Below are 15,967 nucleotides of genomic sequence, written 5' to 3'. Positions count from 1 at the left end.
TCATGTGTTTTCTTAAGTGGCACACACAAAACAGCAGTTTCTCTCCTGCATAAGGCCTGAAATGAAATGAACAGAATTACCCTGAAGGCCTCCAATAGTTTTTGTTTGTTGTTTTGGGTACTAGGAATTGAATCCAAGGATGCTGTACCACTGAACTATGGTCCTTTTTATTTTTTATTTTGAGACAGGGTCTTGCTAAGATGCTGAGGCTGGCCTTGAACTTGCAATCCTCCTGCCTTAGCCTCCTGAGTCACTGGAATTTCTGGTGTATGCCATTGTACCTGGCTGCCTCCAATAGTTTTGCATTTAGCCCTAATCAGGCCACCCCCCCCCCCCTTCCTGCTATGGTCAGGGTGCCTGCTGCAGCACCTGGCCCCTTCTCTATCTTGTACCTGTTATATCTGGGGCTTAGCCACAGTCCAGCTTGTAGGACAACCTGCATCAGGTTACAAGTGCATCAAGGGCCAGGTTGCAAGGACATGCTGTAGTGGACTTTCTGGTAAGTCATCTGTGCCTGCCCAGGGTCAGGGTCCTAGGGCCTCTTTGGGTTTTCAGAATCTCCTTTGAGTTACATGTGGGGCCAGACTTAGATTGTGTCTCCCTTTTTGATGGGCTCTGGGATGCTGAATATGTGTTTTTCCACCTGTAAGGTGAAACAGAAAGTACTTACTTGCAACTTGCTGGTTGTTAAGATTCAACCACACTGCCCTATCCAGATGGTAATGTGATTAGATGAGTGACAACTCTGTATTGGTACTGGCAGGGTATAAAAGAAGAAAAGCTGAGGCCCTATAATGAGTAGCGGCATTACTGTGTTGCAGATTGTCTTGTTCCTGAGTTTTTAAGCACCTGCTTTTATTAAATGTTGAATAAAGGGAATTGTAGACTTGGGAGGGTCTGACTGAGTTGAAGCACAAGAGTGCAGTGGGCTGAGAATGCCCAGGTTTCCCTCCCTATCCTCTTAGCCTCACCCCTCAGCTCTGTCTATACTGATGCTGGACAGACCAGTTCCTCATGCCAGATTTGCACCCACTTGGTTTCCATTTTGGTTTTCCTAGGCTCATGTTCCATAAATCCCCGTTCTTTATGAAACATTATTGCATGGCTCTACAGGTATCTGCAGCCCTGATGCTTGCAGGGATTGATGGCTGGGAAGATGTGGAACAGGAGTCTGAGTCATTATTAAATTGGAGGAACTGGAGCACCCTGTTGCCACCAGAGTGGGACTCATTGTTGATCTTGCCATCCTTGCTTTGTCCACAAGGGGGTGCACATGTATCACTTTGCTGCCAGAGATCCTGGGGAAGGGGAGTGGCAGGACCCCAAGATGGCCCAGCTTCTTGCTCTTCCACACAACACTTGCTTTGGCTGGTGTCCTTTAGGACTCTGCCCTGGTCTTTACTTTCCAGTTGGGCTCTCAGATTATGTAGGGCTCATGGATAAGTGTTTCCTGGGTCTGTTCATCCCTTCCAGCTCTTACCGTTCTGTGCCATGGCTTCTAGGGATGGAAAGGAGAAGGACAGGGGACATTTCCTGATGCTATCTGTCCTGATGCCTGGTGTAGGATATTCCAGCTGTAACCACCAAGCTGTCCTCATTTACACTGCCTGGGTCATGCTGGCAACTCTCAAGAGTTGGAGCAGCAGCCAAGCACAGTGTGATAGCTATGCACCCAGGGATCTTGGGGTCTCCAGATAGGAGCTTAAAGCTTCCCAGGAATCAGAGCCATGCTTCTTAAGCTCCCAAAAGTGTCCTCTTCTATAGGTGCTTCCTATTCTTGCCCTGCCACTCTGGTCTGTCCAGGAGAGGCAAAATTCGCACTCAGGACAGACTCCTTCTTTGGTACTCTGAAGGATAGATACATAGGAGTATATGGGGCACATACTGGTACATATATGTAAGTGATTCTGGGAGAGCCCAAGCCTGGGATCCAAATTCCAAGAAAACACTGTAGATCCTGAAGTTATGCAGGGAATGGGGTTGTAATCAAGTGATTGACAACTCTCCTCCCCCATCTGGGGGCCTTTCCATTGGCTTTCCTGACCTCTGCCTTGGCCAATTCTTACTCCTTGCCCTACACCTTTTTTTTTTTTTTTTTTTAAGTATGTCCTGCCCTAGAATGTTGGCCATCTTCCTTTTTTATTTTTTTGGTACTGGGGATTGAACCCAGGGGTGCTTTACCACTTAGGCACATTCCCAGCCCTTTTATTCTTTATTTTGAGACAGTCTCACTAAGTTGCTTAGGGCACTAAGTTGCTGAGATTGGCCTTGAACTTGCAATCCTCCTGCCTCTTTGCCTGTTGGTGGCATGCACCACCAAGTTCTGCCATTTTCTTCTTTTAGAACCAGAAAAATCAAGGCTCTAAAGTGCTATGTTAAGGTAGACTACTATTGCGTATCCCAAATCCATGCTCTGCCTGTTCACACTCAGCACCCCACAGATCCTCTGAAGGTCTGTAGAGGAGGGCTTAAGGGCCTGGGCTGCCCCTGTGTGAATGTGGGTTATCCTGAGGACAGCCAGGCAGACTTGCGGCAGGGGAAAGGGTGTCAGTGGGGAACAGTCCTGACTGGGTGCCAGGCACTGCTTTCCTGGCCAGCTGTGGCTAGGCCCTGGGTACTTGCCCAGACCTCATCCCCGTTGGACATTCAGGCCATGGTTTTAGGCCTTGACCTCAGCTGAGGCCTTATATTTGGCTGGCTGATGGGGCTTCCCCTCTGAGCAGTCATCTGTGGTGTCCTTGCTGCTGCAACTCAGCCTGTGCTGCTGTGACAGTTTCACAGCCCTGGGGCGTACCCTGTACCTGCCAAACACCAAGGCTGTTCTGTGTGTGCTCAGGCCACAAGTCTCACCTGAAGCCCTGAATGGCCCTCAAAGGTTGTGTTACAGGGAGTCAGGGTGACCCAGGCCTGACCAAACTGGAACAGTAGCAGAGTTGGACAGGTTCCCCAAGATAACTTATACAACCACCTTATGAGGAAAATTGAGGCCTAGATAAAATTAAAGGCTTAGTCTCTGGACACCTATCTTGGCTCCAGTTCCAATCACTCTTATGTTCTGTGGGTTTTTTTTTTTTTTCCTTTAATTTTTCTTACTTTTATTTTGAGATAGGGTCTTGCTAAGTTGCACAGGCTGGTCTTTGACTTACAGTCCTGCCTTATCCTCCCAAGTAACTAGGATTAGAGTAGCTGGGATTTCAGAGTAACTGGGATTATAGGCATGCACTCTCATGCCTGGCCATTAATTCTTTCATTTGTTTACTCAAAGCTTCTTGGGCTATCTCTCAGTACACCTAGCCCTTGACTTAATGATCAGGGCAAAGAAGCCCTGCTTCTGGAGTCCTTACTGTTCCCTCAGGGCTTCTCATAGAAAATGTAGCTTGGAGCTTAATGGGTGGAAGTAGAGGAATTCAGATGAGTTGCAACTCATGACTTATTACAGTCTGTCAGGTCGTAGTAACAGCTCACCTGTTTTCTCTATCCCTAAATCTTTAAGCTTTAAACTATCTTCCATGTGGACAGGTCTAGGGGAACAGAGGATCCTGAAATTCTCTCCTTCAGGCCAGGCCCAGACTCCCTGCCTCTACCTCCCATCTGGACCTAGCTTCTACCCCAAATATGTGACCACCTACCTTCCAGGGTCCAGCTTAGGATCACAGTGCTGATAATGCTCAATCAGGCATATATTCTGCTACCCCTGCATATCCTTGGGTAGGTGGACGAGGAGTCCTGGGATGCTATATAGGACCAGCCTGTGTGGTTACTGCCACTGCTTACTTCCTGCCTGGTCCAAGCCTCTTGGCTCTTCTGGGCATGGGATGGATCACTCTGCCACTGGACCTGGGGGCTCTGTGCGTTTTCTATGAGCTTCAGGGAATGGGGCTCTATACTCAGAGTATCATATCCTCACAGCCCAAATGAGGCTTGCTCACCTGAGCCCATCCACAGGGTCTAGGTCAAATGCAAAACTAATATTTCTTACTCTCTCCTTTGGGCTGGCTCTAGACACCATGGAATTTGCAGGATGCTCCAGCCAGGACCCAGCCTGACCTGACTTAAACTCACTGAGAACAGCAGCCCTAGAGTTACCCTTCACTCTCATCTAAGTGAACCTTTGCTTTCCTTCACATTCTTCCTCCAGAGTTCTGTGTATGTAGAACAGAGTTCATCATCAAGGACTGACAGGATTACTCAGGTGGTGTAGGTCTGCTGACCTAGGAGCTGAATGTAGACACGGGTCAATTTTTTAGCACAACTCACTGCCACAACTGGCCTTTCCTGGGCTGACACCTGACCAGACTATGCCGCTTTACCTCTCTTACTCATACTAAGGCAAACTGATGTCTTTGGGAAATGTAAAGCTTCAGCCTGCAGACTCTATAATTGCATTGGCAAACCTGGAGGAAAAAGCTTGCTCAAGGTCAAAGTGCAGGGCAGCAGTAGAGGAGGTGTGTCCCTGCCTCCCAGAGTTAATCTGAGTCTCCTGATTCTTGGGCTAGGCTGTGGCCCGGGAACATAGAGAAGCTATCCTGTAAGCCCTGTGTCTTTTGGAACATGCCAGTCCCATGGAGCCTTAGGGCCAGGATGGGGATGGCTAGCGAAGGCTGTCCAGTTGGATCTCTGCTCTATCAGAAGAGAGTGTCTTTAGAACTTGGCCTGGGTGAAGCAGTAACCAGTTTTGCCCCTCCCTTTGGCACATAAGGCCATCGCCTGCCTGGCACCCTTCTGACTGTCAGCTAAATTGACTTCCTCATAGGACGCAAAAGGTGTTTTCATTGTCCCAGCTATAGGGACGAGGTGTCCCTGAGAGAATACAGGTAATTAAATGTGGCTCCACTGCCACTTGCCACCTGTCCTAGAGCAGGGAGTAGGGTGGTGATTCCGAGGCAGACATCCTGCTGCCTCCTGGATTTGGGGGAGATGATCCTCTCACTGGATCTGTATATCTAATGTTGGTGGGGGGTACCACTGATGTCAGCTGGGCAGCCTCTGTGGGTTAGCCCCCTTGTCCCTGCCACCAGTGCCTTACCTCACTGAAAAGCCTCCAGTACAAAACAAAATGTGGTTCCAGGGACCAAGAAAGGAGAACTTACTGTCCTTTCCTTGAAGGAACCCTTCCTTAAGTCAACTGAAACTCAGTAACTTGCATGCAGCTGTGCCAGCAGTAGACTCCAGGTTCTTCCCAAGACTGCTGGCCTGCCAGCCTCGGGGCTTCCCATGGGGCAGACACCACTCTTAACTACGCTACAATCTGCCTGCTCCCTGAGACCCTAGGACTGTTGCTTAGGGCAGCCCAGGGTATGGTAGGTGGGACAGAGTTGGATATTAACCTTTGTCTATCCAGAGCTGTGGTCTTGCTGGTAAGTAAGATAACACATGAGCTTGGGGACAGACATCCCATATCTTGGGCTAGCCCTGTTCTTCTCCCCCCCCCGGAGAGCAAGAGTGGGGACTGTGTGTTTACATGCCCATGCTGCACAAGGTCCCCTGCAGGCTATGACAGGCAGGAGGATATGCTAGAGCCCTGGAGGAAGGGTTGGGGTAGCCCATGGAAAGGAGGAACAGGCACATTCTGTGAAGGAGTAAGTAGGACAGCCTAAGCAACAGCCTGGAGTACAGAACACAAACCACCTGGCTGTGGGTGTTAGTTGGGAAGCTCTGGGTGGGATCCTGTCTGCCAGAGGGATGGGTTATAATATACTGTGCTCAAGGTCTCTCTAAACCACTGCCTCTGTTCATTGTCCATGTGGGTACCCTGAGGGCTGTCGTTGCAGGAACCAGGTGACCAGCCAAATAGTCTGAAACTTGACATTCTACAAGCTGTTTAGGGTCAAGCTGTGGGACAGGATCTGAATCCCCATCCTTGTGGCTCCAAAGCTCAGCGTTTCTAACCCCTCTACACAGCCTCCTAAGGAGCCATGTGAAATCAGTGGTCTAGCAGAATGGGTCTGCAGAGGGGTAATAGTGCCAGGGATCTGGATGGGGAAGGGCAGGCATGTGAGGATGGAGAGAAGGTTGGCATTTGATAGGAAGAGTTCAAAAGCAGAGTTGATCAGTCAACTGATGTTACATGAGACTTGCAGGAACCCTGCAATAGGCCCTGGCAGAGGCCCAGGGGCTGAAGAGGACACTCAGTCTGTGCTTCAGGCCCCAGGTAATCCCAGAGTTAATGGTTCCTATGCTGTGGCCCCCACACTGAGATTCCAGATGTGGTGTTCTGACCCTGCAGATCTAGCCAGCCAGTGCACACATCTGCTTTGGAGCTAATGTGAAGAAGAGGTCTCCCCGGTCTTCCAAGCCCAGAGGGGAGGCTCAGGCACAGTACATATATCCAAAAAGGACAGGATGGTACAGGCTCCATTGGGCCACTAGGTTGGCCATCTCTCCACAGCTGTTCATCTGAGTTTTCATGCTTTGAGCCTCTGGAAGTCAGCATTGGAGGTAGACTCCAGGTCCTCAAAGCAGACTCCTCAACCATTGCCTAGGGGAGTGGTAGAATAGGTTCCACAGCCCTGCATCCTTGCAGTGAATGGCAGGGTGGGCATACTAGGCTCTAGGGAGCTTGTTCTCACATCTGGTTTCATTCAGTGGGCCACAATTCCTGAAAACCCCTGAGCTCCCCAGGAGAGCTTTGTTGAGTAACCTCTGGAAAAGCAGAAGTGAAGTCTGGGAACACAGTGTCCTCTCACACTCTGCCGTGGCCAGCTGGCCAGCAGGACCCCTCTGTGGGCCATGAGGCCATGGGTGAATGTAGAGAAGGGTCCACTCCACCTAGTGTACTGGTCTGGGGGCTGCCTCCCATGCTTTCTCGTCCCTGAGGCACATGGAACAAACCCCTGGTATGGACTAGGACCCTCCTTTCCTGCCCCTCCTGGCCCTTGGGGAGGAGCTGCTTCAGCCAAGGGGCTGGAGAAGCCATGTGCTACCTGCCCCCTGGGAGCTCTGGAGGGGCCAAAGATCCCCTTCAGGGTTGGCAGAATCAAGGAAAACCTTCAGGAAGTGAGTGGGGGCAGGGCTGCCAAGCTGCCGCCTCTAGGTCCTGGCTGGGACTGACTGCCAAGCCCATATTTTGTTCCACACAGAGTAGAGTGCACTGGTAAGGCTGGGGGTTCCCAAGGCTCTCTACTAATTGGGAGCCTGGAGTCAGCAGTGCTAGCTAGGGCCAGGGCCTTGCTGCTGAAAGGTTCTGACCCATGAGACCAGGGATTAGGGGTCAGCAGAAGGGTAGTGAGGGACAGATGGAATCCATGGGACCAGCTTGCGTCTGGTGCATACTGATGATCCCCTGAAGAAATAGCCACGCCAAATGGGTATTGAGCTGCAGCCTTCCCAGGTACTTTCAGAAAGCTCAGCTGGAGTCCGGGTATTGGCCTTTGGCACAGGCAGCCTCAGGGTGGAAGGGCTGCCCTGTGGAGGAGAGACGGCAAAGGCTTTCACTTTCCAGGCTGGGGGTGTGTCTTCCCACCCAGCCCAGCCTCTCTGGCTGAGCCTGAAGAAACAGCCCTGTTTCCTACTCTTTGAGGGCTTCTCTCTAGGGCAGCCTGTGGACTTCCTGGAGCATTTGCAGGAAGCTGAGGTGACAGGAAGTTGACACTAGCCAGAGAAAAGCACTGGTAGGCCAGAGTGTCAAGGGCTGAGGCAATGTAAGGGTTGAGGGCATGGGGCCTCATAGGCTGTGGGAGGAGACAAAACTCTAGCTCCAGGGCTATGAGGGCCACTGGATGAAGATGACAGTGATATGTTGGAGTTGGAGAATTTCAGTCTGATGATGGTATAGAGAGTAGACCTGGGGGCAGACAGCCAAGGTGTGGGGCAAGAGACCCGGGTCGTGCCAGGAGATGAAGTTGGGGATGGGGGAAGTCAACAGAACATCGAGTTCAAGTTCAACAGGAGTGCAAGAGGCAGCAGAATGCTGGAAGGTCCTGGGACCAGGGTGGTAAGGAGCAAGCCCAGGTCCTAAGCAGAGGCTGAAGACACTGGAAAACTGAATTGGTTGGCTTCCTCAGAGGCGGGGTTTAGGTCAGACTGCAGAGAGAACTTCCTGATAGCAATGACATCTTTTTAAGCATGAGAAATTAGTCTCTCAGGAAGTCTTGCTATGAGAGATCCCAAGCTGGCCAGACACTCCTGGTGCCGGGCCACTGATGGGAGGATTTGGGGTAGACAGCTGGGCTTGTGGGTAGACCAGAATGGTCCCCCGAGTCTGCTCTAACCAGAACACTGTTCATGCTTCAGCCTGGGCACGTCTGGGCCTCTCAAGGGCTGTCACCAGGCTGTCAGGCTGCCGAGCCCAGGGCCCAGAAACAGAACTAGCCCCTGCCTTCCCAGAGCCCCTGCTGTCCTTGGCTGCCCTTGGTGGCTGGGCCAGGGCTGGGTGGCCAGGTCTCCCACGAAGCTCTCTATAAGTTCCAGGCCTTTCCTCCTGTACTAGAACCCCGCCCCCAGTCACATCTCCTCCTCCACATCCTTCAGAGAGAGCAGGAAGCTAGGGAGGAGAGGGCGTCCTAACCGGCCTTGTCCTAACCCTGGCCAGGCCTCTCTGAAGTGCTTGGGGCTGCCAGCCGTTGGGTCCGGGCGCCAGGTTTCTCTACCCGGGTCAGAGCTGGTTTAGAAGCCCTGTGTGGTCCCCTCGTGGGCGAGCTGAGGGATCAGCCTGCCTGCCTCCCTCTAAGTCGCCTTCTTGGCTGGCAGGCTGTCCCTTTTCCCTGGGTCACAGGCAGACATGGGGCTTGGCCAGGGAAAGTGGTCTGGAACGGCCCTTTGACATTGTCCCTGGGGGCTTTTAAAATTGAGTTTCCTGGTAAGGAAGACTCCTCTGGTCTTGGGCAGGATTCTCAGTAGAGTCTCCCGGGTTTGCTCTGATCTGACACACGCCAGCAGAAACCATCCGGCCGCCTGCATTCCAGCAGTGCTTGGAGCCACGGTTCCCCAGATGCAGTGTCAGCAGAACGCAGCAGCCAAGGCACAGGGGTGTTTGCTCTGAGGCCCATACTAAGCCCAAGGGATGGGAGGCATACAAAGGAGAGTGCCTGGCTCTGCCTTGCTCATTCATGTGCACACATTCCTAGTTTCTCTTGGAAGGAATGGCTTGTACCACAAATGGTGCTTGAGGGACTTGTCACTGAGTCATGACAGTCTAGTCTTATGATTGGCAGGTCAGCAATGGGTGTTCAGGTGGCCTGCAAGGCCAGCTCCTTTGCCATCAGCCAGCTCTTCTGGGACTAAAGGCTGTCTGGCTAGTTGTACCTGAAAGGCCTATCCTGGGCCAAAGGCTGTGGAAGAATGTGGGAAAAGAGTTGCAGAGTACTGGGGGAGACCAAAGCTAGAGAATCCACCAGGCCTTCACTATATCCCTTCCCCTCTACACCCCAACTGGAACTGTGAACAAGATTTTGCCTCTGCCTGATTTCCTGTCCTGCGAAATGGATGTGTCTGGGAGGTTCAATGCAAAGGTTACTCCTGGCCTTGGGCTGAGTCTACTGCATGACCTATGTTTTTCCACTTAAAGTGGGTCTGAAATGAAGAGTGGCACCTGACCAGTGCCAGGTATTGGATGGAGAGTCACAGAGGCTGGAGATGGGAAAAGGTGCTTGGCAGTGGCTGCACTAGCCTTTCAAGGGAGAGGAGCCATGTGGAGCAAAAGTGGGGACTGGGGTAGGGGAAGTTTCACACTGCAAGAGAGCTCATGAGGATCGGAAGTGGGAGGTGATAGCCTGCTCAGGAAAGCCTCCCAACAGCATGTGCCAAGGCTCCGAAGGGCAGGGTGTGCACAGATGCCTGAGGAGGCCTGGTCCTCCGTAATTGGATGGGAGGGATTGGGAGGTTGGGCTGAGGTCCAGAGCCAGACTTGCTATCCCAGAAAATAGAGAACTGGGTTTACCCTGGGTTCCTCCTTGTGTATCTTTCCTGACCCCAGGCCCAAGCTGTTAGTGGAAGAGAAGTTTCATGGCCTGAGAAGGCCTCAGCTTGCTGCAGGGAGTGCATGGATAAATGGACAGATTTGCCAGACAGTTTGACCCAGAATACCACATGCCAGTCCTGACTGCTAGGTGCCATTCATTTTGCAGCTTTCCCTAATGAAGTTTTTGGTGATTGCTGAGCCTAGACAGAAGCCCTGTCCATGGTTGTTTTTTTTTTCCCCCCCTAGTATCACAGTGTTTGTTAATAGACACAAGTATGTAAAATCAGGGCAGGAACATGATTTGATGAATTCAGCAGACTTTGTTTCAGTACTGTAATAAGGGGAACCAATTCAATATTTTTACCATTTGTTTCACACCCACAAAAAACATTTTAGGGCATTAACAATGTTTCAAAACCAATCAATTTGCACAAATAAGCCATGTTTCTTTTAAGACTTGTATATTTATCCAAGGTTAAGGTTATTAAAATCTAGCACATAAGTCCATTTATAGAGGTAGAAATACAGGCAATATACTACTATGGTAGTAACTATCAATTACAATTGAGATTTTTTTTTTTTAATAAAAACCAGTCAAATAATCAAACACTTCAACAACCCAAGTATTACTGAGCAAAGCACTTTCTTGCCCCCATGCTTTACTCTAGGAATAGCTGGGTTAGCCAAACTGGTTAGGATAGGGAAGGATAGAGCCCAAAGTAAGGGCTCATTGCAGAAGCCCTGAGTGATATAGCTGGGTGTGGCAGCAGGATCTGTGGGACAGGTTGGTCTGTCTCTACCTCATCTTGCCTTTTCTTCTGTTTGCTCTTGGGTGGCCATGGGAGAAGAGTAGACATGAATGGCAGTGTGAGAGTGAAGGTAACAGGTTCCTCCTGAAGACTCTCCTTCAAAAGGTTAAAGTCCTCTGTCAGTGCCTGGGAGGACATGAGTACTGCCTGCTACCAGCCCACCTACCGGACACACAGGTGGACTGTGTTCACCACAGCAGCTTGTACACCTCCCTCTATGCCCTCTCTCATGTACTTTTTTTTATCTCCTTTAGCACACTTGACTGCGGGCTGGGTGCATTCTTTTGATGGGGTACAGCAGGAAGGACTTCACAGGGGTTCCTTAAACCTATAGAAAGGTTGCATATTCTACCTCCCGTTTTCTCTAAGCATCCCAGGATTGCATGGCTTTCTGAGCCCAAAGGACAATGAAGGAGGCCTTGGGGAAGCATACTGAAGTGGTCACAAGTGTAGTCCCTCCTATCATCCCTTGGCAACCTCCCCAAGGGATGGAGTAGTATGCATTCGCCGAGCAGCAGAAGCCAGAGTTGACTGGTAGACACACACATGCATGCACACATGCACACACACATGTCCCTTCCTAATCACTGCCATCACTGCCATATCCCTCATATCAAAGTCCAGGAGTAACTTAACTGCTATTTTCACCCACTGTCTCCCATCTTTCATTCATTCTGCAATAATTTCCTGAGTATGAACAAACAGCAGAGCATACTCTGTTCTATGCTTTAGAATACCACAGTGACCCAGACTCCCTGTCCTCATGGAACTTATGTGCCCTGTATCAGGTGGGGTAAGTGCTACAAAGAAAAATGACAGGTAAATGAACAGAGTGAGAGGACTGCAGGAGAGGCCTTGAAAGAGGGGGTGTTTAAGGAAAGATATGAAGGAAGGGATGGCCCTGGAATGCAGGGCTCTTCTCATATTCTGTTTTAGGTTAGGTCCTCAAAGGTTGTGGGTAATGAATGGAACCTTGGGTTGAGGTTTCCCAACCTTGTCATCTTGGGGCACAATTGTTCTACTTGTGCTTGTATGCTGGGGCCAGTGTGCTGCCTTTTAGCCTGAGGAATTGGGACATCTCCAAGGTCTTGGTCTGGCTGCCCTGCGATAGGCCCTGAGCCATCAGGCAGATGGAACTTAGGGTAGCAGCAGGACAGAGCTGCAAGGGAGAGGCTGGGCCAAATTGTGTGGGAATGGGAACGTGGTACATTGGGGGAGGTTCCATCAGGCTAGTCCTCACCCTCTTCCCTTGGATTTCAGACTTGAAATTGCACCTGCAGAGCACAGACTATGGCAACTTCCTGGCTAATGAGGCATCACCTCTGACAGTGTCAGTCATTGATGACCGGCTCAAAGAGAAGATGGTGGTAGAGTTTCGCCATATGAGGAACCACGCCTATGAGCCACTTGCCAGCTTCCTGGACTTCATTACGTGAGTGAGCCCCCTTGTCCTGGGCAGAGTAGCTACACTGACATGATCTGGCCCCAGCATGGCTTAAGTCATATGTCTTCATGCCTCTGTCAGCTGTCAGACTTTATGATAGCTCTGTCAGGTCAGCTGTCATCAAGCAGGGTCCTCATGGGCTGTGTAACTGAACTGGTCATTCAACAATTCTGGACCTCCAGGTCACAGTCCGTTAAATGGGTCACCAGCCTCTTTCCTTATAACACCTAGCCTGGTGTTAAAGAGATTGGGGTGGGGAACCAGGGAAAATGGGAGCTCTTTTTTTCACTTACCCTACAGCATTCACTCTGAACACTCAACAGGCTTCCCCTTCTGCTGCAGTGAAGGGTCAGGGTATGGACAGAGGTCTGACAAGCCAGTTCTTTGAATAGGCCATGCAGGCCCTCTGGCCCTTTTTGGGCTGAGATCCCTTTCCATCTATTCTGATCAGGGTCTGGATCTCAGGGAGATTAGGCAGGGGTACAGGTTGGGGAAGGCTGAATGCCATGCTGCCTTTCCCAGTTCTGGACCAAGCCAACAGGAGTCAGGTGGGCCAGGATCCCATGTTTATAACCCTTGGTTGCACCAGCTTCCCCATCATAACCCTTGGGTGGGCTCTGCCTACAGTAAGGCTCTTCTCTACAGCTCCTGGGGAAGCTTAGCAGAGGAGAGGACCCTAGGCCTACATACAGGCTGGAAGCGGGTGTTTGGACTAGGCAGTCATTGTATGCTTGCTATGTGTGCCTGTAGACACAGGGAGGTAGAAAGGCTTCCTCTGCAGGGAGAGTCCAGAAGCCATGAGCCAGAGCCTGGCAGACAAAGAAATAACCCAACCCCAGGTAGCTATGCTACCCAGCTGCAGAATAGTCATTAGAGATTAGCCTTGAGTATGCTTTATACCCATGGCACGTGAGTGTGTGTCATTGTGGGAAAGCATTTCCCTGCACTCTGCTAGGTATTGTCTAGCTTTTCCATTCCATGATTAGGATGCTCCCACCCTCTTCCTTGGGAGTAGGCATACCACTCCATTTGTCCCTGCAGGAATCAGGTGAGATGCCTGCTGTCTGGTCTTATTCCTGTCCCCAGCAGGGAGCAGCCACTTGCACAGGATCCACTTGCTCAAATGGGGGCTTTAGCTAGAGGTTTCTATCCTCAAGGAAGAGCCAGCCACAGCCTGGGACACCTAAAGAGCCAAGCTGACAAGCAGGCCCCCTCCAGGTCACAGACCTCCTTCCCTAGCAGCCTCTCTACTATTTTTTTTTAATTATTTTTTATTTTTTAGTTGTCAGCAGACCTTCATTTAATTGATTTATTTATGTATTTATACATGGTGCTGAGGACTGAACCCAGTGCTTCACACATGCTAGGCAAGCACTCTAGCACTGAGCCACAACCCCAACCCCTCCCTAGTATTTTAACTGGGCCCATCCTCACACTGCCATGGCCCCTGAGGTCAAGATATGCCAACATGGACCTACTTGGGCAGGAAGCCAGAGGTGGAGTATATCATGTGCTGCTGCATTGGAAGGTCACACTGCAGAGTGCCATCTGTCACCCAACTCTTGGCCTGGCCTGTGTGTCTCCTGTCTTAAGGCCAGAGCTGAGGACATACCAGGAAGCAATGCGTTTATTGTCAGAGCCCAGCCTTCACCTTTGGCTTGTTTGCACAAGGTTATTTCAACTTCCTGGTGAATGTTATGGTCTTGTCAGGTAGGCCGGCCAGGGGAAGCTTGACCCTATAGTGATCAGAGGGTATTGGTCATCTATCTTGCCCACCTGCCTGTACATCTAACTCCTGGCCTGACTTGGTGTCAGCCTGCCAGGCCACGAAACTAGAGAAGGCTCCGAGTGTGACTGAGACAAAGCAGCTGCCAGCTCTTTGCTGGAGGTTGGCTGTAAGCACCAAGTGTGCTTAAAGCAGCCAAGCACTATCCTGTGGCAGGCTGTCCAAATCCTCCACTTCCCGCCCCTTCCATTCATGGGTGATTGTGGCTCACAGCCTTCTCATCCACTCACTCCTGCCCTCACTTGGGAAAAGCTTAGCAGCCACGTGTCAGCCTGTCTGAGCCTATGGCTGCATATTCCCTGACCCCGTCATCTCCAATGACCTGCTCCTCTGCTCTCCGCTTAAGCCACCCCTACCAGTGGCAACCCAAGGCCATGTCACCACCTGGAACTGCTTCACCCCTGAATTTGCTGAGTCAGACACCCCCTCTCTTACATAGCCTGTAACCACTGAGCTACAACCCACTCTCGGCCCCCTGTGGGACATGGGTTCAGAACTCAGCAGGATATTAGGCCTTGCTTTCTCCCCTTCTACTTCTTCTGTCTTGTTTCACACCCTCCCCAGCTGAGGATCTCTAGTCCATCATTTAAACTTTCTTCTGCCAATATCCTCAGCTCTCTTGGCCGTCCAACTCATGGTCCCACCCGGCTGGCAGCCCCCCAGCCCTGGAGGAATCCCAGCAGCCTCTAGCCTGGAGCTCCTCCCTCCACCTCCATTGTGGGAGCAAAGCTGGGAAAGCCTACCCTTGGGGGTGTCATCCCTGCTGCCAGATATGCATGCTTACCTACTCAGCTAGCCTTAGCTTGTCTCTGCCCAGCAGCCTCTTTCCCTTCTCAGCACCCGGAAGACCCCTGCCAAAGGTGAGAAGACCATCTCTCCATCTTAAACAGCATTTCTGTCCTGCCTGCAACCTCCACCTCTCTGGGCAGATGGCCCACCTCCTCCTCCACAAAGACAATAAAAGCCAGAATGCCTCCCAGCACTTCATCTGTATCTTCCCCAACAACTCTGTTTCAATGGAAGATGCACCCTTTTTACTCTGGGACCCTTCTACCAGTGTTCTGGATCCCCTCATCCTGCTCCCTGTACCCTGAGTGGCCACCCCTTTTCATTCCTGTATATGCAGCCATCTTTTCTTCCAGATTCCCTCCCAGCAGCTTCTAACACCATTCTCTAACATCATTAAAAACCCATTTCATGGAGCCTAAACTTTTACATTGCCTGCCTGTTTTTCACCCTCTCTCCTATCCCTTGAATCTCCAGCCAGCTTCCAACAGTCCTATCAGTCTACCACAAGGCTTGACTAAGTCAGTCCTTGCCTTCATGCGACCAAGGTCGTCAGGCCTGGTCCCTAGGTAGCATCCAGCCCCCACTAGTATTCTGCCCCATCAGGTCATTCTGGTATGAGGAGTGTTGCAGAAATGGGTGAAGAAGCCTTCCTATAAGGCCTGTATCAGGGAATCCCCCAGACTTGGAATTCATGACTGGTTTCATAGGAGGTACCTATTTGATTGAGGGTTAGGTGTTTAAGGAAAAAATTGGGGGAAGGTGTTCTAGGCTGAGGGGACTATACATGTCCTGAGTAATGAGCCTTCTGCCCTCACAACATTCTCCAGGTGTGGTACCCCCTCTGAGGAGGAGGAAGCTACCTAGAAATGACCAGAGGAATGTCCTCAGAGAGGAGAGTGTGGTCCTCTAGGAGGTGGAAGCATCAACTAAATACCCCATCCTGGGCCATGGCCTTGTGCAGACAGGTGGCTCAGCTGGATATAGAGGGTGAGACCACCACAAAGGTCATTTAGCTCTATCCCTCAGAGAGCTTCTGCCTTCAGAGCTTCTGCCTACAGCTTCAAAGCCTGTAGGAACAGGCTTTGCAGGAGGTAATGAGTGCCCAATCACTGAAGGTATGTAAGCAAAAGCTGGTCAAGGCCTTCTCTGTCCTTCTGTGTGAGAGACAGTATGCAGTGCTCTTGAAGATCCCAGTCAGCCTGCAGCCAACACACAGGGCCAGTACCTGCTCTAGGCCAGAC

The 15,967-nt window shown here is 51.0% G+C and overlaps 1 protein-coding gene across 1 annotated transcript in view; it reads left to right on the top strand.

Annotated features, from left to right (window-relative positions):
- The window catches only part of Atp6v0d1 (ATPase H+ transporting V0 subunit d1), a 38,371-nt gene that overhangs the window by 11,779 nt on the left and 10,625 nt on the right, over positions 1–15,967 (top strand). The window contains exon 2 of the mRNA XM_046434258.2: positions 11,968–12,139. Coding sequence (XP_046290214.1) covers positions 11,968–12,139 — 172 coding nt within the window. The remainder of the gene's footprint in view (positions 1–11,967; positions 12,140–15,967) is intronic.

The sequence above is a fragment of the Marmota monax genome, unplaced genomic scaffold, assembly GCF_021218885.2.
Source record: "Marmota monax isolate L192 unplaced genomic scaffold, Marmota_monax_Labrador192_F-V1.1 WCK01_AAM20220418_F8-fsc00024, whole genome shotgun sequence".
NCBI lineage: Eukaryota > Metazoa > Chordata > Mammalia > Rodentia > Sciuridae > Marmota > Marmota monax.
Note: the sequence above shows the minus strand (reverse complement) of the source record. Positions and strands in the feature narration are given on the sequence as shown.